This window comes from Oxyura jamaicensis, chromosome 10 (genome assembly GCF_011077185.1).
Source record: "Oxyura jamaicensis isolate SHBP4307 breed ruddy duck chromosome 10, BPBGC_Ojam_1.0, whole genome shotgun sequence".
In the NCBI taxonomy this organism is placed as follows: Eukaryota; Metazoa; Chordata; class Aves; order Anseriformes; family Anatidae; genus Oxyura; species Oxyura jamaicensis.
This window is the reverse complement of record NC_048902.1, coordinates 18,768,952-18,795,185: the sequence shown is the minus strand read 5'-3', so window position 1 is coordinate 18,795,185 and position 26,234 is coordinate 18,768,952. Positions and strand designations below refer to the sequence as shown.

At 49.5% G+C, this 26,234-nt stretch overlaps 1 protein-coding gene across 1 annotated transcript; it reads right to left on the bottom strand.

The window, feature by feature from the left end:
* Positions 1-1,168: 1,168 nt before the first annotated feature.
* PLEKHO2 (pleckstrin homology domain containing O2) lies at positions 1,169-24,512 on the bottom strand. The gene is made up of 5 exons (XM_035336349.1): positions 24,263-24,512; positions 17,330-17,446; positions 10,650-10,754; positions 8,328-8,426; positions 1,169-5,895 (listed from the first exon to the last, which is right to left on the bottom strand). Exons 1-5 carry the CDS (start codon positions 24,476-24,478, stop codon positions 4,666-4,668), a joined length of 1,767 nt encoding a protein of 588 aa, XP_035192240.1. The 5' UTR covers positions 24,479-24,512; the 3' UTR covers positions 1,169-4,665.
* Between the last annotated feature and the right edge of the window lie 1,722 nt (positions 24,513-26,234).

Below are 26,234 nucleotides of genomic sequence, written 5' to 3'. Positions count from 1 at the left end.
TAAGCACTGGCTTTCCGAAGTATGTGAACTTGCATAGCATAACAAAACAGGGATCTCTGTTCTCTAAACACAGTGGATATGTTCTGTGCTGGCAGATTTTCTAGCTCTTAAACTGGAAAGGGAAATCTTGGAGAGCCTTGCTGTTGATGATTCATGTTTAAGATAAAACACACATTTTTTAATAGCAAGAATAATAAGTCACCGCAGTAGACTAGCCAATGCTGTAGTAAATCCTTTGGCACCCTGGGACTGGAAGAGCTCTTTCTGCTCTTTCTCAGCTGCAAATTATTGAGCCCTGCAGGATCACTGGCTGAAACCTAGGGCCCTCAGTCTGTATTTCATATTATGAGATAACACAGTCTCTTCTAATTAGTAAACTATGACCGTGCATTGAATTAAACGCAGTCACGCAAATGTTTCACGCGCCAATACTACGCATGTTTTCGTTTTCATGGGCTTTTTAATCATGTTTCATGAGCTTTGCTTAGTGCTAGACACTGCCCTTCCTTACACATCAATGTACGGCCAAAATGTGATGTGCTGTCTGCTTTCTCAGAAGAGGAGAAATTGCCTTTTTCTGTAGTATATCTGTAGAAATCAACCTTGGAAATTCCCTTGGGGAACTGCCCCCTTCCCGGCAGTGGCTTACGGAGTTTACCAAGCACATTTACCCAGATGAAGCTGAGCTTGTGCAATAGGATGGCATGCGCGCTTGCATTCTTTTCCCTGCTTCCTTGTAACTTCTGAACCCACTGGCAGTTTCACAGAAGGGAAGCTCTCGCTACGATACCAGTTCCTGTCATCCTGTAGCTCACTGGCATCTGTGCAGGGGAACGAAGCTCTGCTGCTGCTCACCACCGCGGGGATGACTGCTGGGTGAGTTTCACATTTGCTACACACCGACATCCACATGAAGGTGTTAAGGACGGCCCCGAGAGCACTGCCGAAGCCTGCTCTTGGCTGGGTGCAGCAGCACCAGCTGTGTGCCACCTGCAAGCCCCAGTGCTTCTTCTCCTTCCTCCGGGCTTGTGGTTAGCACAGCAGCTAGCTCGCCCCAGCCTGACCACAGCCGGTGCAACGCGCCCTCCTCCGCAGCAAAGCCCCCATGTGCCAGTCCTCCTGGCTCATCTTTGCCCCTGCTCAGGACAAATGGCTCTTAAACAGCTGATATTTAAAAGGGGGTTTATTGCCAAATCTCAAAGCTCGTTACAAGCAGGAGACAAAGTGCTGCCTTTCCACTGGCTGCAGCAGCTGCTTTTCAGACAGTCATCCACGTTTGCTTGCTTGCAAGCTCACTTCCTTCCTGTCACTAATGTAACCTGGTGGCAGAGCCTGAAACCCAGGCTCACGCCCCAGCGCTCCATGCCCACAGTGTTCCCAGGCGCAAGAAAGCAGCCTTAGTGCAGCCAGAAGTCGGATGTTTAAGGGGAGAAACCAAAAAGTGCGTGGTGGCAGGATGTACGCTGAAGATGGGAGGTGCTGCAGGAGGTCAGAGCAAAGGCTTATCAGACCAGGATCCCATCTCTGACTGTCACCAGCCCTGCCATTTGCAGAGGAGCATCTAGAAGCACTCCAGAAGGCAGCTACAGGGTAGCCCACCCTCCTGCCTTAGGCAGAGCCCAGCTTATGACCAGATTGAGAAGAACAAGTGGGAAAACTGCAGAAGCAGCGTGATCTGTTGTTTTCTGTGAAGTCCGGGTGAATCAGGCTCACGGCTGGGCTAGACATTTTAGGATGAAACTGCTAACCCTATTAGAAAAAAAACAGTTAAAAAGTCTCCAACGGAATGTTTTCAGCAGTAGAGTTACCGGGTACTATGGAGATTCCACTTAAGTTATACCTATTTACAAGAAATAATACAAATCTAGTAAGTTCTGTTAGTACAGCAAAAACTGTCATTAGCTGCAGCTTGTAAAATGATTTCGTGTGCTCATTTCCTAACAAATAGGGTTGTGTTTTTTTTTTCTGTTAAGATTCCTACTGACGGGTATTCAGTAAAATGTCAGACATTTATTCATTAGAATATCCAGTATTATATAAAAATATACAGTAAATATAAGCACATCCTGTAGGTTTGGCTGTAACAGATAGGGACGTCTCGGTATCTTCATCAGCGCTTTGCCAGACGGTACCCACGGAACACACTGCCACAAGAAACACCCGTGAGAGCAGAAGCATTTGTATATGCATTAGGGGACTGCCCTTCCCGTAAGTTACCTCCATTCTCATGAGTTTTCAGTTCCAGGCTTTGATTTGCCCATCCTGGAGGTCAGGACTGGCTTCTACCTGGGGATATGAACCTGCACCCGGAGTTTGCCCTGGTTCATGTGTCTTCCTGTTAGTGTGGACTTCTTTTCCCCATCTGGTTTATCTCCTGTTACAGACCTGCATCCTGCAAATGCCTGCCTGCTCTCTGAAGCTGATGTCCCTCGACTTCCAGTGCGCACCAGGTTCTGACAGCTCACATTCATACCACACAGTGTTCGGTAAACAAAAGTGCACATGCAGAAAAATACATTTAGATAGCAGATAGGCACAGAGAATAGTCTATATGATTAGCCCTTGTCCTAAAAATATCTGAAAGGCAAGTTAAGACCCACGGTTCACATTCAATCTACAGCAGCAAATTACACAGATCCAGAGTTTGCTCCGGGCTGTGTGCCTGGCAGTGGGCTTAGGACATGGGAACCTTTTTGTCTCAACGCAAAGCTTTTGTGGCACCTGAGCCCTGACTGTGTAGAACCTCCCACGTGAGAGAATTAAGAACTGATTTTCCATGCATTGTCTACAGCTGTCTTGAGAGGGGGACAGACCACCCTGGCTTCTTAAATTAAAATCAAAAGATATGGAAGCATCAGCTCTAGTCACTCACTACCTATCTTGATGGCTCTGGGTGGTGAAAAACAGGGGATTTGGAAGCCCAGAGACATTTCTCAGAACCGAAGCACATGGGCTAGCCTAAGAAGAGGTGCAGATGAAGCTTCACTGTGCTGCTGCAAAGGGAGGCGTTTGCAGCCCACTGCAGCCTTGTGGAACCTGGGGAATTATACAAAGAATAACAGGAGAAAAGTGCTGACAATGAGAGAAAAAAGATAAGGTAGCATGTTACTCCTTAAAACCAGTCTGGAAAGATCATCCTTTTCTGTGCTTCCATAGTCTGGCTTAAGCAAAGGAGAAGCCCTTCAGGATGTCATACGATTCTCCCGAGAGCAAATACTATAGGGAACAGGAGAGGGGACTCAGCTCAGGTACAGCACTGTACAGCAGCGGTGCAAAGACATGATTTTATCACAACTTTAATCACTAGAAACCATGGGAATTGTGATTGCTTTCAGCAGGTGGGTGGGGGAGCTGTGGGAATTGTGCCAGCGCCTCCTGCAATGCTTTCCTCAGCCCCTTACGTAGCAATGTATTTTTATTTTCTTACACTTAAGCCACAGGGACCAGCCCCAAAGCTGTGCGCACAAAATGCCTTTCCCTCCGTACTCCAGTTACAGATGTCTGTGCCAAACCGTGGCCCTCAGGCTAGCCAGGACACAGCAGGTAGGAGCCTGCTAAATAGGACGAGGGTCTCATCCAGACCGGCTGCCTGATATGCATGCTCCCATCAGCTAGCATCCCAACAACAGGGAGCCAACAGCTAAGGCAACACAAATCCTTAACAAATGAGCTTCTTAAGGACAGGCTCTCCCGGGAAGCCCCTGGGCATCTCCTGGACACACGCTGTCCAAGCATCTGGCTAATCGTTCCAATTACAAAGTGGGGATTCAGAGTTATCAGGTAGGTACGGTCCTTAAAAAGAAGCATGTTGTGCTGCTGCAACACGCTTCTTCAAGGGCCACGTGTAACCTGCTCTGTATCTGCCTCAGTTTCCCCATTGATGAAAGAGGAACAATTAAGACGTGCCTGGCAATGATGCATTGAAACTTGTGTTCGCCTACACAGTGCGTAGCCCACCTAAAGCATTGCCTGGCTGGACTCAGAAGATTGCCTTCGTGCACTAGAACGAAGCTAGATCTGAGGACACTCCTCGTAGCCAGGAGCTGGCCAGTTTTGCTTGGCTCTGCGTGCGGTCACTAACTGTGGATGTGGTTTTACGAGCACCCTCGGAGAAGTTTAAGCCACTTATCCTTACATTCCTAGATGTCACTGGGCCAGGTGCTCCAGGAAACCTTGCCAGCAAGTGTATATAAACAAAGCAAAATGTTCTCTGACTGCATTTATCTTTAAATGACTGAATTGGGAAAACCGGATAGGTGCCAGTGTAACCTGGTATCTGCTTCTAAATACAGACGGGGGCCTTTGCTAGAGAAGCCATTCTACTCCTTTCAAAATTCTGACTCGGTTTGATTATCAGAAGTTTTTAAGGCCTGATCCATTGATTTGAAAGTACTTTGGACCAAGTCCCTAAAAAGCATTCACATTTTCGAAGCTGTTCGATGTCCTGTAACCTTCTGCTGTGATGGGAGGATTAGAACCGGACTGGTACATACAGCATGAAGAAAGAGAGGAAGAGGCTGTAACTGAAAGCTCAGTTCTGTCCCACTAACATGGTGCATGCACAGCAAAACACCACCTTTTGAACACTGGCCTAGCAACGGTACAAATCATAAATGGCAAACGTTTAGCTTTGATTTTGAAAACCAAGTCTCTTTGAAGAGTGCGTCAGGGAGCACTTCTCCTATAAAGAGTCACCAGATCCTTTTGCTTTTCTTTCTGTTTCTGTGCCGCTTCTTTTTTCAGTTCTCCAAGACCTTTAATTTCTTGCAAGACTTGCGTGGCTTGCCGAAGTTGTTCCACCGCCTCGTTGAGTAACGTCTCTGCCATCACTGGGGGTCCGTTCCCCTCCTGGACCTGTTCCAGCCCTCCACGTAAAACCTGCTGCAGAAGTTTTTCTGCCTTTTCCCTTTCGTTAGAAACTTTCTCCTCCATTTTAGCTAAGCAGTGATGGGAATCCTTGGGGAAACCTTGACCTGGAAGTGCTGTCTGTGCATTTTTGGAATCTGACAGCAAGTCTCCCAGAGACGAACTGCGAAGTTTGAGGCCTGAAGTGTTTTCTACGGAGGTTTTCTTCTCAGTAGTTGCTTTTACACTCTCCTGGCCTGTTTCTGTAGCTAAGGAACTCGGTCTCTGTTCTGCTGAACTTTGCTGTTCCTTCTCAGCCAAGGTTCTCCCGTTTTCTTCTTTAGTTTCAGCTGTTGGGGATGTGGACTCTGCTACTTCGCTGGCTTCGACGCCGTTCACCGGGGGCTTGGAGCTGCCAGACCCCAGATCTTCCAACCCCCCAGCTTCCAGGTCGCTGTGGCTGGAGTTCATAGTGGCTATCATCTTTTCTGACAGAATCTTAGGAGGAGGAACAGGAGGCTTTGTAACATCTGCAGCCGCAGTCTCAGCAAGGCTGTCTTTGCTACTGTCACCTGATGCTTTCAAGTCTTCTGTGTTTTCAAGTTCAGAGACTGGTTGGTCCCAAGCCACTTTTAGCTTGTCTGACACATTCTTAGGAAGAGGAATTGGAGGTTTTGATGTGCCCTTGCTGCTGAGCTCAACAAGTTTCTCGCTGTTCTCCTCACCTGGTGCGTTGGATTCTTCCACGTTCTCCTCTCTGCTTACAGAGTCCTCTTCCTTGGCATTTACATCGTCCTTTGATGCTAAGCCTTCCTTCAGCTTCTTATCCGGAGGCAGGGGCGTTTTATGTTCCTGGTCAGAAACGCTGTTCTCTGCATCTTGGTTTTCTTTTGTGCCCGTGGGTTTTGTAGGCGGCATAGGTGGCTTTGGAGTTTCTTTCTGAGGCGGCAAATTGTCACTTTCGCTGATAGTGGAGTCAAAGTTGGGTGGTCCATTGTCTACTATATCCAGATCTAGTCTCAGAATACCGTCTGACGTAGACTTGGCAGCCTGAAACACAAGAGAGAACTTTTTTCAGTTTCTATTCCATCAGTCCCTTGCTCCATCCTTTAACTTCAAGGAATTGCTATGGATACAGCGGTATAAACACTGGCGGCATAAAACCTAAGCTGCAAGGGGGAGGCAGGGGATTACTGTTTCACACATCCACCCCCTATTTATACTTACATCTGTCGAAACTGCCAGGAGAATCTGACTGATTACAGAAACGGTGCTCTCAAGAGCAGCTGCTTCTACAGCTCGAGAGCAATCTACGGAGCTCGTGCTTCTTCCGAGCAGCACCACCCCGAGCCGCCCTCCAACAGCATTGCGTTCATCTCATAAGTGAAAGGGAGTGAGATCTGCTGTGCCAGAATTTAATGAGCTGTGATAATTGTGAGTCCCAAACACCTCACCCGACAGAGAAGGAAGCAGGGTCAGATCACGTACGCTGCAGCAAATCTCGAATGCATCAAATGGAGCACCCCCGTCCCTCTGCACAGCCCTGCTTTTCCTCCAGACCAGCATGTTTGGTGCATGCCATGAGCGTTTTTGCTGCTGAGTTATTTTCCTCCTGATAGCGCAGCGACTTGCACGAGAATAACAAAGCCAATAGCCACAAGCAGTCAAGAATTAGGACCGAAGCACAGAATTATTTTTTTTTACTACTTCCTTTGAGCAGACCATCTCAAAACGTGCTCCACCATAGCCTTAACTGCTCTGCTTTCCTCTCGGTGCTACGCTCTCAGCTCTGCACAACCTGAATTCTTCATCCTGGCGTAGCTGGATCCCTCTACCCCCTTCATTTACAGCGTGCTTCCCCAGAGCCCTGCTGCTTTCAGGACTGCCCTATTTCCACTTGAACATGTAAAACAAATCGATCTTCGGATGGTCAGCGTACGTTGAGGCCACTTGAGCAGGGATGCTGTTTTAAGACCGTTGCCTTCAGCCTGATTTCACCGCTGCCTCGCTGGGGCCAAGCCTCAACCCATCAGACCTTCAAACCACAGCCTGCGTGCAAATCTCTCGAGCAGGGGAGGGATATCCTAAAAAGGGTGGACGCGGTAAACACGCTACAGGGTGTGAGCTCGGCACACCGGAGAGAGAAATGTTCCTGTGTGAGGGGGCCCAACGCCGCACAGAGGTGCAGCTGCAGCTCAGGCCAGCCTCCTGCAGCGCGGAGAGTTTAGGTAAAGTCTCTCTTGCCTTTCCAGCCCCTAAGACACACAGAGGCAAGCTGCATGGCCCTGACCCCTCCTTACCTGGCCTGCTTTGACACTGAAAAAAATGATCCTTCATCCCATTTCCTTCACAGCGCTGCAGCCGGCAACCGTGATACTCATCTTTCTGCAGGCTCTATCCTCCCTCTTTCCCCCCATTCCTGCTTTTGAATTTGCAAGCCAGTTTCCCCCCAGATTTGGCCGAAAGTGAGAGCTCTTGCAGATAGCAGAAGCATCTCGTGAAAACAGTGAGCTGGCTTCCTGCTTTACTGAACCCATTCTAGGCATCGGAGAATCTACGCATCGAGGCTTCTGCCAGCTTCTGCCAGGTTTTGTTCTGCTGTTCTCTGGAGGGATAGATGGGCACCTGTGATTCATTCCTACGCAGTTCTCTAGAAGAGACACTCTCCCTCCATTTCTATGCAAAGTTAAAACTCTTGGGGCATCTCATTTTCTGCAGCAGGGTCATCTGAGTGCTGTGCAGACACATAAGTCAGAGCCTGGGAAGTGTGAAGTAAGAAGGTTTGATTTCAAATCCTTCGTTGCTTTAGATGAATGCTCTGCTAAAATATCAATCTGTCCGTGGAAGCTTACTCGTAAATCTCGGGAATCCCGCATTAATAAGAACTTCTCCCGTAGAAACGAGCTGCAGGTTTGTTTTGTGGTGTTATTTCTTTCCTTCTTTTGTAAGTGACGGATCCAGAAGATCAGTTAAGAGTAGACAGGCCAGTCTATAAAGCTGCCTGGGAGAATAATGTATTCTGGTCCAGAGCTAAGGAAGGGTTTGTAAACCCGAAAGCTTGTCTGCTTTTTTCCAGTTAGTTTAATAAAAAATACTGCTTCTCTCCACAGACCGTGCAGTTCTTGTACCATCAGACCACTGCGGCTACAAAATCATCACTTCTTAGAAAATAAACATAGGAGCTTCGGTCTCTTCTGATTAAAGTGAAACTGTAATGGCTCTCACCAGACAGCGCAGCAGCTCGTGAGTTATGGAAAGCTAAATATATCGTAACGCGTCGCAGCCGCTACAGATCTATGGGAACCTGGAGCTTTGCTAAAGAGGTGCTGGCGCCGTTTTTCCCAGGGGAAGCCGTTTCCCTTGTGGGCTTTCTGTGGGCTGTTCGCACCTGGGTTTTCCCCGGGGGTTTGCTGGTGGCTGGACAGAGGAGCAGCCTGCTGTGCAGCTGGGGGGCCGGCCCAGTCCCCGGGCAGCGCACCTACCTCCTTCAGGTGGCTTCTCGTGGGTGGCCGGCGACCTTGGGTCATTTTCACTCTGTCCCGAGTTACATGGTCCAGGGAAAGGCTCTCGTCTACTTTCACCTTTAAAAGGGGGAACGGGAGGGAGAGAGAAAAGAAAGGAGGTATTAATTTCTTATGATCCATCTATGAAGGTGTCGTTGGCACACAGGAAGGGACGCAGCGTTGGGATCCAGGAAGATTTTTGAATATTTCACCATTACAGCCTTAACCTCAGACCTTAGTTACAGTTCTCCTGCAAAGCCCCACACGCATGTGATGGATATTTAAGGTACCAGTCCCCTGTAGGACTGCGTTTTTCTAAAAGGCACTGCAGATCAAAGCATCCAACCTTCAGGTCCGTCATCGCTAACCCTCCCGCTGCCGAACGGGCAGGACAGAGAAGGACTCAAGCGGGCTTTTGTTGTCCCCACCCCAGCCTGGGCTTGGAACAGCTCCTGCGTGTGGCAGAGCACAGCACCAAAACTGCTGTTGCCATCTCAGAGGTGAAAGCCCATTAATAACTGTGACCTGACGGTGAACTGTATCAGCAGTTCTTCGTAATAGACCTTCCCTTGTACGGCTCTAATGACTGCAGGAAGCTGAATAGAAGGTGTGAGCAGTGACCTGGATTAATTGCAACTGTAGCTGAATTAACAAATTCATTTCCTGGCATCAGACTGGAAATCCACTGCTTCCCACACACGGGCAGCGAGGTATCACAAAGTGGTTGAGGGTGGAGGGTACCTCTGGAGGCCGTCAGCAGGGCCACCCAGAGCAGGTTGCCCAGGACCACGTCTCCGAGGGGATCTCCAAGGATGGAGACTCCAGAACCTCTCTGGGCAGCCCAGGTTGGGAGGAGGCAGTCCTGTCACAGGCATTTCTTGGTGTCTGCCACCCTCCCACGCTGCCTGGGGCCAGAGACAGGCATCCCATGGGCAGCAGGGCCTCTAAAGCCAGCCCAGGCACTCTGAGGTTGTCCTCAGCGTGGTAGCAGGGCTGTCGGCGCTGGGTTGAGGCATGGGCAGCCAGGAAGGGCTGTCGTGCAGCTCTCCTCTCTTCGCAGCTCTCCCACATCCTGCTGGCCACAGCTGAGGGTCGGAGCCAGTGTAGAGGATGGTGAAAGGTCAGCGTGGTTTGCTGCCCTTCGGACCACGAGGCTGTCCGATAGGAAAAGCTGGTGAGGGTGAAAGAAGGATTTAAAAGGAAAAATGGGTCCCAGTCCCTGGCTGATACAGCAGGGAGCTTTTCCAGTTTTCAGTGGAGAACAGCTAATCCAAGCCAGCCGAGGCCCTTTACTCAAAACTTTTACCCACAGCTTTGGTTTCCTTTGCTCAACACATCTTGCTGATTTCTTAGTCTCCTAGCTACCCTGCCCAGCTCTTGTGTGATTCCCGTGGCGGTGGTTTTGTGCACTTCCTTTCGGTTACAGAAACAACTGCAGAATTGGTACTGCTCTTTCAGTTTGGTTTGGGGCTGATCACACACGAACGGGGAGCTGAGTGAGGTTTGTCAGGCTCCAGGACGTGCGATTTTCATCCTTGCCCCTGCACATCAGGAGGAGAGGAGGACTGGGGTGTGCAGGTGCTGGGGCCAGCTGAGAGGCAGGCAGGAGAGCAGCTGGGCTGAGAAGCCACGGAGTAACTTTCCACTGGACTCCAGGCTGCAGGCAGAATAGCTGCTGGACTGAGTCACTGCAGATTTTTCCAGTCTTGAAGACTGGGCTATGTCCTAACCAAACACCTCCATTTCCAGGCTGCTTGGTGCTGAGAATCACATCAGGGGGAGACGAGTCCTCACTGGCTTGGTGCTGCAGCTGCTTCTGTGCCCCAGCAGCTTCCTCCAGGAGAGGGGAACACCAGTGCATTCGCTGAGGGTCCGATCCAAAACCCACTGAAGCCACCAGACCATCTTCCACAAACTTAGGTGAGCTCTGGTGTCCCATGGGCCTCCCCGTGAGACGTTAGCTCTTAGCACAGACCGTGCCTCTGGCACACATCTACTCACCCTGCTGCCCCTGCATCTAACCCTGCCAGAAGAGAGGGAAAAGAAGCAGGAGGTAGAAGGGCGCCAACAGCTCTCTGCATGTTCTAGCTACTTGGGCTGAGAGCTGCAGGGACTAAAAGCTCCTAGCCCATGGGGATGCAGCTTGGTGTGCCTTGCATACCAGCTGTGAAAGGGCTTTCTCTTTCCTTTGACCATGCCTGGCATTCAGCGTGGGGTCTCGGGCAAGTTCTCTTCCTAGCTCAAAAAGCAGTGAATGAGAACTGACACAGAAATACTGAGGTTGAAAACTGTTTCTCTTACCTCATCAAATACTTTGTTTTTGCCTCTATTGATCCCTTCATTAAGAGCTTTTATCCACGATTCCTTTTCTTCCAAAGTTGGAGCTTGAAATTTGATATCATGAACCTGCAAGAGTGGAGAGAGAATTCTGCCTAAGCATTTCTTGTCAAGAACAGAGAGGCAGCTTTCTGCTCTCTGTATATCCCTTCAGTTTTTATATAACATCCAGTTCCAACCTGTGTTTAAACTACAGATTCCTTTGCGCTTTGGCAAGTATCTCACTTCACAGCTCCCATGAACAGAATTTTGTTATGCTGAGCAGTTTGTTGCTCTAGTTTTCTTTTCGCCACTAATAAATACAGAAATAAGAAAAGTGAGAGTTTTTTACTTCTGCAAAATGCGTGGAGTAGGTGTTATGGCAGCGTGAAGTTTGTACAGGGAATGGTCAAACCGTGTGTAGTGAATCAGATTGAAAGTCCAAGTTGTTTTGTGGCGGTTCAAATGCAATAAAGTCCTTTATCCTCAACTTCCCCACAGGCTGCGAGAAGAGAGCAGTAGGAAACCTGCATGCTGCGGGCTCTGCCCGCTTCCCTGTTCCTGCAGCTCTGCAGAACGGAAGCGATACAGGAATCCAGCTGACTTCAGCTGCCCTGACACCGCTTCAGCTGCGTGGGGACGGGATGCAGCGCGAGGGCGGCGTGAGTGAACGAATTCACCGTATCTTTTTCTGTTTGCAAATGAAAAAATAAAGCAGCAGACACCACAGAGGTACAATTTCTGGGGTTTCCACGGCTGTCCTAAGAATAAGAAAATATGAGGCTGTACAAGAGGCAGCTGGCAAAAAGCATGGGGCAGAAATGTGGTCGGGAGCAGTGGGCATTGTATGGCTACTCCCCATTCAGCCAGCTCTGTTCTTCCTCCAGTGTTATCCCAGGATGCGCTCAGTGTTTTGAATCTCTTGTTGACCACAGGAACAATAGGTAGCGTGCTATTTTTTATGTTTGTTTTGTTGTGTTCTGAGCTCCTTATAGATATTGTGTAGCTTTGCCCCAAAGTACACTTCAGGTGAGAGAAACACCGTCTTCACATCCCAGGTGGCAGACTGGCTTGGATCCAAATAGCCCCACTGTGTGCCTTCATCTGCTCTGTGCAGGCCCACAGGTAGACTCTCGTGCCAAAGAACGTCCTGCGAGTTGCAAAATCAAGCACTCAAAAATTAGACAATCCCAAAGTCGCCTGGGCAGCCTTAGCTCAGCCTTGCTGCACAAGTTCCTCATATCACCGGCCCTAATGACAGGGGTGGTGCTCTTACTGAGCTATGCCACAGTGTGTTTTATGGGTCAATATGTCTTATTGATCTGCTCAAGCCCTGCCCTGAAGACACAATTACTGATTCCATTAATGATCTCTTCTTTGCTGCTTATCACTACAATATCTGTGGGCTTCACAAGTAACTTTTCAGAGCAATTATCCGCCTTTCACAGAGGAGGAGGTGAGCTACAGAGAGGCTCATCCACACGTACCAGAAGGGTCTCGTTTGGATATTTTTTTCAGGTATTTAGCATCCTACAGCTATCCACCACCTTTGCACTGCCTTCAAGAGCAATGCCTCATCCTTTTTGTAAACCAGGCCCCACGTTCTGAAATCACAAGAGGGTCAGAACCTCTGGACTGTATAAAATGAGGGAGACAAAGCTAAGGGTGACTGACAGCTGAATGCTTTATCGGCTGAAGTTTTGTTTATGGTACAACAAAGTGGTACAACAACTGTTTGGGGGCAATTTCTGAAAGCTTACATACCTATGCTCTAGACATCCCTACTGGGATGCTCTCCTGACCAACGCAGCACCATGAGAAATTCTGCAGAGCTAAAGCCTCATCTGCTTATATCCAGGCCTGCTATTCTGCTAGGAGCCTACTGCCCCTCCTTTCTGTATTTATTGCTCACTTCAGTGCCACAGTTTTCCACCTGCACATCACAACGACAAGGTGCAACACCCTGCCAAACAGCACGGCCAGCAGGGAGCTAAGCGGCAATTTTGGGGAAGTGTATTTGTTTGATTAATTAGCACACAAGGTGATTGGGGCCACATGTCTTCCTAAGAGCCCAGAGGAGAGGTTAGGGCCCGCACCACAGCGCTCTGGAAAAAGAGCTCTTTGTCTAAGGCCCAGGAGGATCATGCTAACCAGGGAACCTAAGGGAAGGCAAGGCTCCAAAACACAGTGACAGCCAGGTTTTGTTTTAGCTCAAGCAGGCCTGGTTTTGTGTGTGCTTAAAAACTTTTTTTTTTTTGTTTGGAAACGATTTTGCCCCAAAGCTTTGTGATTACAAAAGCTTATGAGAAAGCTCTACTTGTGAGCAGCTGAGCTGTCACACTGCCTGGCAAAGACCTGGCAGCCCACACTAGCGTTTAGAAAGCTTTGTACATGTTGTTCAAGGGAAGGATTCCTGCCTCACTTCAAGCTTCCTATTCTAATGCCACTTTCTGTGCCTCATTCTGGGCCCCGGACAAAAGCTGCTGGCCTCCCAGAGCTGGGACTGTGACTAAGTGCTGGTGTCAGCTAGTGGCTGAGCGGCGGGGCAGAGCGAGGGCTCTGGGGGATTGCTTGTCAGTAATGGGAAGCTGAGGTCTCCCTCCACCATGCACCTTTTAGTGCTGACCGCCTGCTGCGGCCACCTAACGCAGACCCAGCGACAGCGTGGGGAGGGGGATGCATGGGAAGACGCTCCCAAGGCAGCAGCAAGAGCCGGTGCACCCAGTTACCCTTCTTCAAGAACGTTTTTCTCCTTTTTAGCACAATATCCACCCATACCAAGGAAAAGTCAGGTTGCTGGGGCTCCGAGGCTGGCACTCGTGATGCTGCCAGACAGAGCCTTATTGTTCCCTCGCAGTCCCTTGCGTGTCTGCATCCCTCTGTGGCTCGTGTCCTCCACCGCAGGCACAGGGGAGGAGGCCAACCCACGGGGGGGTGGAAGCTTGTGTTAAAGCCGAGACGACGCAGGAACGAGCTGGAGGAGTTGTTCTCAGTTCTGCCTGCTGCTGTGGCACTGTACACTGGTGTGAGATCCCCAGGTCCTCCTCGGACATGGAACAAATGAGTTTACTTCGTATTTTTACTTACCTGAGTATTGACAGGTATCAGAGGATACACCCCTGCACAGCTCTAGGCAGGGTCTGATCTCCAGCAGCACTTTTACATGGAAACTCAGTGACACCAAACCTAAAGCCAGAGGGCAGCCGGCAGGGCAACACAGTCTGCTCTCCTGGCTGCTGAAGCCAGCTGAGCCTGAGTCAAGCCATGAACAACAGCCTGGTGTGCCAGGAAAAGCTGTCATGGCTGACCCTAACGTGATAGCGACCATTGCGAGCCGCGAATACAGGGTGTGCAATTTACTGTAAGCCAGCTCGGAGCACAGCACAGCCAGCCAGTTCCTGCTGAATCACCGCCTGGATGTCGTGCAACAAAAGAGGCTCCCACTCCGGCCACTGCCCGTGGCGACAGCGAGCACATCTCCCGGACTGCTCCACGTCTTCTCGGAGACATCAGTCGGCCTGCAGGCGGGGAGACCTCATGGTTGTGCTCACCCTGCTTTCCAGGGAGCAGAAGTGCTCCCAGGGCCATCCCGTTGTACTTTCACTAAGTGAAAAGCTGCAGTTAAGACATTTACCAACACCAGCTGACGTTTTCCACTAGTTGCCAGTCTGTCGCAGAGGTGGGTGACAGAAACCTGTGACTTCTCAGCTACTTCAGTGCAAATCTTCAGCTGCCAGCGGGTCGGGGCTAAACTGGACTGCGAACTGCTGTGACCTGCTGGCTGAGCTGCGGGAACGTGATCCCTTCTGCTGCCTTTCGGCACTGGGCGGTCACCTCCAGCAGAGGCCAGAGCACAGCTGGGTCAGAAACTATCAAGAGCGCGCCAGTCTGCCAGATGGGAGGGCATCTCCTGCCTTCTTGAGCTGCCTCAACGCTGGGAATAATGCAACATCTCTGCCGAAGAACTGTGCCAAGCTCGGACCCCAGGGCACAGGGCAAACGTGCTTCACTGCAATCTCTTGCAGCTTCCAGGTCCAGGCTCCTCCAAAGCTGACGAAGGGAAAAAATAAGCAGTGGAAATTTCCAGCCCTGAGCGCAGGTGCTGAGTTAGTGCCTGGCAGCGTTAGGGAAGGACGTGTGGTAAGCTGCAGCGCTTGCTGGTGGACTCTCCCTTCCTACCAGTCTCTTTCTCGCCATTCTTCCCGTAGCTGAAGGCTTTCAGACCTGCTGAATAGCAGACTTGTGCCAGTCTGTAGGCTCCAGGCAGCTTACACCAGGTGTCGTTTACACTGCTCTTTGCATCACGAGTAAATTTTAAAGCCCAGGTTGCTGCCCTTTCTCACAAGTTCTCTGCTCAGCTCTCTGTATCCAACAGTTTTCATCCAACTGCTGCGGGCAGAACAGAGCATTTGAGATTGGGCAGGGGTTGAACTGTTTCTGTTTTACTATTTGCTCTTTGCAAGTGTCCTCTGCTCTTCAGAAATGTCACATCGGTGATTTAAACCTGGATTCCCCTACAGCTAAACCGGGGTCCTTGCTTTCAACAGGGAAACTTCTGCTGGTGCACTGAAATACAAATGACTTTTCCCAGCTTACTCGCTCGCTTTCTGCATCCTCTGGCATTGTGCTCAGGATAAGGGGGCAAAGAAACCGAGCAAGATCTGGAAGGGCCTGGCAAGCCTCTTTGTAGGGTGATTTTAAATTGCAGTGCACACTGCAGATGGCAGCAAGTCTCCCAAAAGGAAAACGTTCGGCAGATATCTGTTGCCACAGCTGCAATTTCAAAACAGAAGAAGGACAGTTGTGCACACTGGCCTCCTAATGGAAGCTTGTTCTAACATCTGCAAAAGTATGTTGTGTGTCAACACCCTCACCAGATTCCCAGCCAAAAGGAGGGTGGGAGGGAGGAACAGACAGGGAACTTTTCACTTATCAAAGCCCTCCTTTTCACCAGAAGAGCCTTAAAAAAAGTGGCCTCTATCTAGGTCTCCATTTAATCACTGGCATGAAAACCAGGGGAGCTGTAAACTTGCCAGCATACCAAAAGGGTGAATTTTCCCTTTCGATGCAGAATTCGGGCATATCTTTCTCCTAGCAAGAAACGAAAGGTTTAAGAACAGTTCTCACACCCTTTGTTGGTTCATTCAGCAGAGCAGAAACACATGCAGCCACTACACAATTTGCCTAAGTAATATACTTGCACATCATAAAAATAATTCCTACTGTGCTGTTTCTAGCCTCCCTGGGAGGAGGTGTGCACACACAGAGTAGCCAGGAGGATCCCACAGGGGCAGTTGTGGTGGTTCAGGCACCCTCCAGAAAACACACCAAGCCTGCCAGGGTTAGGCACTTTCAATCTAAAGTTGACATTATTTGTGATTAATGAAGTTACAAAACAAACACTAAACCCCCAGCCAAACTGGAGACACTCACTGCTCTGTAACCCTGTGCTGAGCAGGAGCTCACTGGCATAGCTTCCTATTTCCAGGCTACCATAGCCTTGGTGCATTTTGCTTAATATCCCTTTTCTCCCCGATACAAACTGTGCCTACTTGAAGAACACACATCATTCACCTTCTCCCCACTCCCACCCCGGTCCATTTTGGGACAGTTCTGATTTGTTGTTTGGAACCAAGTTTGGCACAATGATGCTCTGAACTCAGCTGGGTAAACGCTGAGTGACGGGACTGACAGAATAAGCAGCAGTGACAACGACGACTAAACAATCTCCATTTATTTAAACAAAATGGAGATGAGGGAATGCACGTCAGCTGATATTTTGGGCCGTTCATATTCTTACGGAAATTGGGATGTTTCGTGTCCCCTCACAACCTCTCGGATCTGGAGATTCAATGAGATCTTTTAAGCCAACAAAATCGCATTGGAATTAGAATGTAAGTCAAAGTGAGTTATCTAAGAGCAACAACAGAAACATCCCAGCCCAAAAAGATGCTGACACGTACGAAGCAGGAATGCAGAAAAGCCTCCAAAGTATATGTGGTGATGGTGGGCACACACAGCAAGGCAAGCGCATCCCTGCAGACAGTCAGAGCTCGGGTGGATGTGTGACTTCTCTGTGACACCAGTCTGCTTATTTGGTCCTGGATATAACCAGCTGCTGCACAGGAACCTAAGGTTGTAGTTTCGTTAAATTTGCAGAATAAATCTTTTCTTCCAGGAGCTTTTTGGCTGCAAGTAACATTGCACTGGAGTTGCTCACATGAGCATCTCCAAGTTCAGGAACTGTCTCAGGACATGGATCGGGATCACTGATCTCACTGGAACTTCAGCAAAGCTACAGCACATACAGCTGGGACAGGGACATGTCCTCGCCCAGAGCACCTGGGGAACAACAGAGCCCAGAGCACATGGGTCATTCTCCACTGCTCAGGGAGTATTGGAAGAAATAAAGTGGTAAGGCCAAAAAATATCAAGAGGAAAATGTGCTTGTAAATTGAGTAGCAGGAAGACTGATCCACCAACACAGTAAGAAACTCTACAAGACAATGGTGTTCCTCTTTGCATATTGTATCCCCTGCTACAGGTCTTTTCTCCCAGCTGGCAAAGAGCTAAACCTCAGAGCCTTTCGTCTGCTCTGGGCACAGCTGCCTGGGGACTCATTTGGGAGTTAGCAGAATTGAGGGTGATGAGAGAGGCAATCCTACCTTCTTACCCGGGGAGCGGATTAAAATGAAACGGTTTTTCTTTTTTAGTAGTGCACGCACTTCCTGGCACTTGTCATAACTCTCCAGTTCCACAGTTTCTATGCATTTCTGTTCATCCTGCAGAGAGGGAATGAAACATTATTATGAATTGGAGGCATTGAAATCAATCACATACCATCAACCTCTGCATGTCTTCCCGTTGCATCTGTCTAAAAGCTCTTCTGCCTTAAAAATAAACCTGCACGCAAACAGCAAGCCCCCATAAATCAGGCTGGTATCCCACCAAGAAAACACCCAGGTCTCTAAGCTACAGGCTGATTTGTGGCTAGTGGTCCACAGCGGCTGAGCAAGTAGCACATTGTGGACAAGAACACCAGCCTCTGCCATCTCCGGTGGCCTCATCCAGGGATCTGCAGCCAGAAGCAAGGCGGGAAGGACTCTGCCCCAGCTGCAGGCTGTGAATGCCCTCAGTCCTGCTGCGGGGGTTTTTGCTGTTCTGTCCAACGAATAACACACCGCCCTTTTATAACGCTTCCTGGCACGATCTCAGAGCACCCCCAAACTCCCGCTTCACCTCCCACTAAATCACCTCCCCCCCTGCAATGAATAAAATCGATGTTATTCTGCTTCTTCACAGGGCAGAAGATGGCACAGGCACCGCAGCACTGCCCCAGCCCCACAGGAAGCCCGTGGCGGAGCTGAGCTGAGATCTGAGCCTCTGCGAGCAAGGTCAGTGGCAGCCACATGCGACAGGGACACGCTCCTCTCACAGCCATGCTCTGAGCTGTCAAAATGCTGAGGACTGGAAATACAGTCCCGTACAGCCAGCACAACTGTCGGGGCCAGTGGCTCGGTGGGGAATATTAATCTCTGGAGTTTCTCCACCGACGACTGCAGGCCACAAACTTGGCTCCTTTCACCCACTAACATAACTAAAATTCCACTCGTGGTGCGTGGCTCAGTTCAGCTGCAGAGCACCAGCCCTAATAGGAATTGCAGCGTAACGCCGGGCAGATAACATAATATTCTCCGTGTCTCAGACAGGAACAGAGCAAAACTCCCTTTGCTACATATTACACAAATAAGCAGTGAGAATCGCGGAGCAGTTCATGCCACTAAAGTGCTGCAGTCAGCACGCCTCATGAACCTCTCTATTACCATCCTAAATTAAAACCTCCAGCCGTGACCATCCCCAGCTCTGAGGCCGCTCCCAGGGCAGCGGCTCGTACCCGTACGGGTTTGTATTTAGCAATTCCTGTAGCAGCGAGGGGGTGTGGGGTGAGGAAATGTGTCGTAGCCAGGAAGTTACTGCGTGGCTGGAGGCAGGGAATGGAGAGTTCAGAGGGAAGTGGGCTGCGGGGAATTTCCTTCGCTTACCACTTGACATTTAAGTCACTGCGCAGAGCTCGGGCTGCGTTCAGTTTTTTCAAGCCTCCTGTTTGGAGATGGGGGCCCAGCAGAGCGAATGCGAGTACGCACAGCAAGTTCTGAGCCACTGAGGGATGTCTGGATCTAATTTAGGTTTATTATTTTAATGACATTACTGTTTGTTTCGTTTAACACCGAGTAGGTGAATGTGACCAGAGAACTGGGAAAAGGGATATTAGGAGGAGGAGACGAATCCTGCCCAAACCTAAAACCTCACAGATAAAATCCTGCTGACACGGAGCCCTTTGAAGGCACAAGGCTCCTGCTGCCTTGTATTGCAATGTCACTGCAAAACGACAGGGATGGAAATAATAACCCCTCAGCAGCCGACAAATGATAGAGAAGGGTGAGGTCAGGGATACAAGCGTAGGGGATGGGTGATCTCATCCTGCCCTTTGGTGGATGACCACCCACATCACAGCGCTGCCACACGACTGCTGTGGTCGCCAACTCCTACACGAAGGTTTGCTGGGCTCAGGATGGACGTGGCTTGGCTGGGCACTGACGAGAGATCAGCACAAAGCCTCCTGGTAAACCTCCCCATCCTTGGAGGGCGGCTCTGCCCCCAGCAGAGCCCACTGGCTCTGCGTCACCCTCCTTGTCTACGCCATCCTTCCTGCCTCTTGGACAGGGAACTGCCCTCACACCCCATGCCAGCCACCCTCCACATTTTAAGAACAGCCACGGGCTGTGACAGAGCGAGGGGACAAGAAGGACTCAGCAGGCTGAGGAGCTGTGGCTTTGCTGGGCCATCATCTCTTGACTTTCAGCTGCCTCCCTCCTCCCTGGGGAGGCGTTGGGATTATGGCCTGGCCAGGGAACAAAGGCGTGGAAGGTGGGGACATGCAGGGCCCTGCCTCACGGGGCCACTGCCTTGACTTTGCAAGGTGTAGCTCCTTCATCTAAGACCCTGGAACTCCTCAAGTAAGTTATCCTCTTCAGGGAAGGCAGGGAAGAAAGCAGCCAGAGAAATATGAAAAATCCGTGTATGAGGCATGGGAAAAAGTTTGTGAGCTCAGGCAGTGCCAGAATGGGGCTTTTGTCTCTGTTCTACCCTTGGCGAGTGGCCAGCCCCTCCGTGTGCCTACCTGGTCACAAAGAGATCCTTTATGTCTACTCTACACAACTCAGATAAAGACCAAGGGCCTGATGCTGCCACAGGTCTCCAGGTCCCTCCAACCTCCTGTGACCCAGAGGATGCTCAGCATCGGGCAGGGACAAGGTTGCTTTTAGCAACCCTGCCCCTACAAACTGGTCTCAAACACTTTGTAGACAAGTTCCCGCTGCATTTCACCTCTAGCGTCCCAAGGAAGTTAAAGCAACTCTGTTCCACTGTGCTGAGACACAGAGGCTGAATTTAGCTGCCTGCATCCTCGCTCAGCAGTCTCGCCTCCCAGCAGAGCACAGCCTGCAGGCTGCCCCACGGCGCCGCATCTGCTGCCAATCTGACACCTCTCACAGAGCCACAGAGATGTGACCAGGGAACAGGGAATTCCTTTCAGGCCTCCTTCCCTCTACAGATTTTACTGTGTGTTTTTTAAATTCCTTTTGCACTCGCTGTAAGGGGCAATCAATAAGACACGTAAAATCCTGGTACAGAAAACCCTACACTCACGATTTAATGCAGAGAAACAATTCCATTAGCTATTCACAGAGCAGACACTGCTACTTAAACATGGATGTGTCTGTAAGTGCTTCACTTGCTTGGCCCTTAGGAAGAAAATTACTAAATGCCTATACATATTAATGCATGAGCTTAACCAAAGAATCACACTTGGCAAACCTACAGTTTCCTGAATGAAGAGGTGATAAAAAGGGGGAAAGATGCACTGAAATTTTCATTTATCTGAAAGTAAAACGTCCAGCAAGGACCTCATCACTGATACACGTTCATGGTCTGTGACCCTCCATTCACTGTACAATGCCTAAACTACTTGAAATAATCATCCTCTTCTCCAGCTGAGGATCTCAAAGCGTTTTGGTAAATCACATTTGGGTATACATTGCTGTCACTTCACCAGGGGAGAAAAGCAGGTTTTAACTGCACCACTGAGGTCACACAGGAAGCCAAATGCCGGGTGGATCCCCTGGCCTCTAGAAGACACTTTGCCAAGATGACTTTTGCCCTGTCATCTGCTACTCTTTAAAAAAAAATAAAAACTTTTAACCAAAAAAAAAATCCAACTTCTAATCCAAAAGACTCACTCGCTATAATCCATGGAGTGATGGCATTGATTTGTCTCCGCACAGGCTCGCCTGTTCTTCATATGCCCTCTGTAGTTCTGTGGGCTTAGTTTTTATTCCAGCAAGAACATGCAGAGACGGGGAGACAAGAAACACCGTTGTAAAGTAACCTGCCTGGTGGTTCTGTGTGGGTTTGTGCCCAACATGCCTATCACTGAGACTTCTCAGTCATTTCCCCAGTGCCCCAACACCGCAGAGCTGCACGGATTTGTGTAGCTACATCTCACCTGACATCTGGGTATGCCATGTGTACGTTGTATGTGTGTCCTTAACTGAGTCTTAGCTTACGTGAGGGGGCAGCCGTAGGGGGCTGTAGATGGAGCCAGAGCAGCTAACAAGAAATACACCACCCTTCATATTGCATCAGCCCGCTGAAACCTGCAGCACAGCGAGGTACGACGACTGTCACCCGCCATCTGCTCCAAGTAACACAATAGCCATTTGCAATTTGCCTTCGGGAGGTAGCTTTGAAAGAGACCAAAAGCCTGATGAACAGATGCAATATGGGGAACGCGCTTCCAAGGCAGGTCAGAAGTACATTCCAGGAGATTTCTATTGATGATGCTAAAATACAGTGTTTGTGTTATGCTCAGGCTGTATTTAAAACGTCATTGCCACGATCTTTCGGTGGCCTTCTGCTCCGCTGTTATTCTGCACACACAAACTTCAGAGACAAGTGCAGCTGCCAGCTTGTGCAATTGCATAAACAAGTGTGCCTGCATATGAAACAACTGCTGAAGGCACTATTAACACCTCTTCACAAAGGGCTCCGGCACACCAGGGACTGATAACAGGACGATGTGTCCAAGTCACTAGCTCATTTCTTGGAAATCTGTTGGGCTTAGACCAATTTCAAGATGCAGACTCTAAACCTGCCCTCGCACACGGAAGCTGATCTCCCTCCCATTTAACCTACTTCAGTCTAAATTAGGATGCATACAGAAATAAGCATGTACTTCTGCTGCCCAATGCTTTATCTCCTTTCTTTTTCAGGGGTGGTTAAACCTCCAGCCCAGCAAGCAGAATCCCATTTAAAAATGTTTCTTCCTACGAGCGAAAAAACGCAGACCGAGATCCGGAAACAAAAGCCACCGGAGCACGCTGCACCACAGGCTCTCCTTCGACATTGGGCAAGTCACTTCTCATCTCAGAAACTTAGTTCCCCAATTGTGAGATAGAGACAGCAGTGCTGCCCTGACTCACGTTACTGGAAGATAAATACAGTAATAAACACGAACTGCTACAATTCTGTGGTAACGGGACCCCTCCTGAGTACAGAAAATTGCCATTTCCTTCAGTTTCCCTGTAGTAAGTCTGCACAAACACATGCTATCCTATTGTGCTATCAGACAATTTTGTAGCAATTTCCTCCCCTAAGATATTTGACTTCACTGTAAGCCTGTTTAATAGCCTATAGATATTAACATGATCCCTTATTTACAATAATGGGGCCTTGTAGCTACTGTGGCTTACAGATGCAATTTATTACAGGATGTTACCACAGTCCGCAGGCTACCAGAAAACATTAGGTCTGGTTGTTACAAATGCCATTTTCCTTGTTGAGATAATAAAATAACCCTTTAAATGATCGGGATTTTTCCTTCTTCTGAATGTCTCTGAAAATTAATCTTGCTTTAAAAGCTTCCTTTTCCCTTGTGGTAATAAGAACCTCCATATATCTTGTTTTTAAAGTCGTGCCCTCTAAAAAAAGACTATGTCATGTTTATAAACTCAAATCTATTTGTTCCTGTAGCTTCAGCTGGAGTCAACAGGTGTCTGGGGGACTTGGATGCAATCTGCAGAGGGACGACAGTTCGCAGGACCAGGCTGTGTCGCTCTGCGTAAGAGCTGCAGGTCTCGAAACCCCCACTGCCTTGCCTGTCTTCCAAGCAGCTCATCACCTGACACTGACTTCTCATTTCGGTATTCTTGCACTCTTCATGACATTTCAAAACCAAGAACAAACGCCTCCAGAAAGCCTCGGGATTTGGAAAGAGCAGGAGGGTTCAGCGTACAGGAGGAGGTAATACCATTTAACCTACACTGCTCATAGCAAATCTTCTATATTAGGCAATACTATGTTTTTTTTCAAAAAGAGAACCAAACTCATTTGTCAGTCCCGTTGTTCCTGAAACCACCACAGCAGTGCAACTGCTGAAACATTTCCCCATTCTTGTTCCCTTGACACACTGCACAGAAACTTGACGTGTTTGTATTTTCTATCATCCTGATGCCCACGGCTGACCCGGACCCCATGTGTCAGACGCCACGCAGGCGCACCGTCCTCGTGCGGATGTGCGCTGAGAATTCCTGACACTTCTTCTGACACATGCATGCAAAAACCTCAGCCTAGAGGCTGCTTCTAGCCACCACATACCAGCAGGGCTTAGACTTAGCTGCCCCTGTTTTGGATCTCTCTGGGTTGCAGCTTACGTGACTGGCTGTGGCAAACGCAGCTCTCACAGAGCCCCTTTCAGCCCAGCAGCAGAGGGGCAGGCTCAGGAATTACCCACCTGGACAAGCAGTCCCCCTGCAGCCCAGCAGGACTGGCCCTGCACTTTTCATTCTTCTCGCATGAAGATGCAGGGAAGGTTTGGCTTGGCTCTTATTTCTCACTTGATTAGAAACAGCTCTAAATGAGGCCGTGAACTTAAGGCACCCAATTTATCTAGGGAAGTCCAGGATAAGGCTCCCAGGAGTCCTTCCCTCAGCGTTGGCTCGCTCAACTAACAGGAAGAGATGAGCCAAACCCAAACCGTGTTCCCATTTAAGGAGGAAGGCAAACGCTCATGATCCTGCCCTGCGCCCATCAGTGCCTAAATGAAACCCTGAAAAGTCTGGCTAGGAGCAGCTCCAGCAACTTGAGGGGTGCCAAACAGCTGCGGGGCCTTCTCTCAGCCCCTCTAGCAGCAGGTGGGCAGCCGGTCTGCTACAGTGCAGTTTTAGCCTTTAAATGCCAAAAACTACTAGCACATATCCTGCTTCCGCCCAAAGTTTTACTCTGTTTGCCTTGTCACAGGATGTCCTGCCCCCATATTTTTTTTTTTGACAATAACACTGTCAAAATATTTACTGGCTGAAATATTTATGATATATAATATACTCTAAAACGCAGCAGCTGTCTCTTCTTCATAGCATTTAACCTTCCCGAAGATATCTGGAGAAGTCCTTTTGAGAGGAATGGGCTGGAGGGAAGAGTGAAAAATGCAGGAATGTGTGTCACTGAGGGCCTTTATTCAAGGGAGTTAGCTGTGACCATACCTCATCCTCAAAGACCACAAGCTGCGTTTTCCGTAGCTGGATGTAACGATCCTTCCACAGTCCCAGGAGTCCCCCACTGCTTTTCTTAATCCAGCCGAATTTCTCTGCGGTTGGAGCAGGCTTTGGTTTCTCTGAGACCTCCTCCTTTGTATCCTGCAAGGGCACCAAGAAAAGCAGAAGGGAAAAGGAATGACGTGAAAGGCTCTTTCCATCCATCTAATGACAGTCTTCAGAAAGCCTGCCCATTGCAGACCCCAGCACCCACCACATGTGCTCCCTCCCCACCAGATCATATGGCACAAAGCCTGGGACCTGGCATCTTCCAGAGAAAACTTCTGCAAGGAAGAGGAAAGCTCAGCCAGCTCCCCCCGACAGCCAAACCGTTGGGACAGGACACGGATCCTGGCCACTCCTGAGGATGCTGCTGGGACGGTGGTGAGTCTGCCCTGCTCCTTTGCTCCCTGTGCTTCTTTGTTCCTCTTTCAGGGAAGGTTCTCCCCTCTGGCTGGTGCACCAAGTGCCCCTTCAGTAGCGACACTCGTGTTTTGCCCACAGTCACTTCTGCAAGCTCCTCTAGGTCTCGCTTTGCTCTCAGAGCTGCCCTGCTCGCACCGAGTCACTGCGACCTGTCCCAACACGCACAGCTGCTTTGCTCCCCGCTTGCCACCAGCTGCAACGGCACTGCAAGGCTCCCGTGACCAATGCAGCTTTGCCCTGGACCAACTCCCCATGGGGGGATTCTGCAGCAGGAGGGCCAGGACTACATCACACCTGCACCAAGATGCTTCTGGCCTGGCACACGGGCTCCAGAGGAGGCCGCTGCTGTGAGCCTCTTTCCCAGGAGCAAGCAGAGGAGCACTCACTGCTCGCTGCCTTTAGCTGAGCCAGAGCCGCTTACGAAAACATCTCACCAAACTCGTGACCCTTACGAGGAGGCTAACCCCAAATCCTCCAGCACCCTTCCAGGAGCCACGCTGCTAGCCCAAAACTTGGCTTTCCTCCTGGGACACAGCACTGCTGTTGCCTGTAATGACAATAATCCCCCTGCAAAAATACGATGCATTTTCTCTAAGTAAGGATGTGTGACAGAGGCAGGAGACCGAGCATCCCCAAATGGTCCTGGCTAGCTGCTGAATGAAACCTTTTCTCCTAGGAAAAAAGAAAACAAACCAAACAAACCAAACCAGTGTGGCTGTAGCCATCATGTTTCTTAACATGAGGAAATCCCATGTGCATCGGAAGGAGTCAGAGCTGGACACTCCCATGGCCAGAAGGGAGTAGGGATAGAGCGAGTGAGTACGGACGAGTTCCAAAAATTCAGAGGAAAGCCTTGCTAACAAATCCGTTTTCATGCACCAGGCTCCTAGCGAACACACCCTTGGATTGCATTTGGGTGAGCTGTTCCTCTATAGACAGAACTTGCACCCACAACGAGAGGAAAAACAGATTAAATTCCCTGCGCAAGGGCACTTCTTCCAACCTCCAGCGAGGTCGGGGAGAGGCTTCACGTTTCCAGGTATGTGCAGACCAGGCACAAGAAACACAACCAAACAGCCTCCCCTAAAAGCAAACCACACAGAACTGGGTATAACGTTCTTGGCACGCTCTGTAGAAGTTGTTTCAATTGTACCGAGCGGCGCCCCAGTACAGGATGATAGAGCATAAAAAAAGTTTTCCGGGAAACGAGGGGTACTGTGGTTTTTTTTTTTAAGTTGACTTTTTAGGTTGCCAGGAAGTTGTATTCAGTTGTGATCTGCTATTTCAGCAAACATCAATCGCTGCACAAATATAGACCTGTTGGTCTCCTGATTGAGCACCCTTTGAAGTCATTTTTAGACAATTGGCATGGACTTCACCCCTGGTTTTCATCCTAGCAGTTGGCTGTACCTGTACGAATAGTGACTCCAGACCAGGAGCTCCCAGGCTCTCCATTACTCCCAAACGTTTTTACTTCTTGAGGTTTTTTTGCAGG

What these genes read in the sequence shown, in the direction of transcription:
- PLEKHO2 (XM_035336349.1), bottom strand. Translation starts at nt 24,478, where the DNA reads ATGGATGGAAAGAGCCTTTCACGTCATTCCTTTTCCCTTCTGCTTTTC. An exon ending in TTGTGGTCTTTGAGGATGAG is followed by an intron (nt 17,447 to 24,262) that starts GTATGGTCACAG and finishes CCCTCTCTGCAG; the next exon opens with GATGAACAGAAATGCATAGA. An exon ending in CGAGAAGCCACCTGAAGGAG is followed by an intron (nt 5,896 to 8,327) that starts GTAGGTGCGCTG and finishes CTTGTGTTTCAG; the next exon opens with GCTGCCAAGTCTACGTCAGA.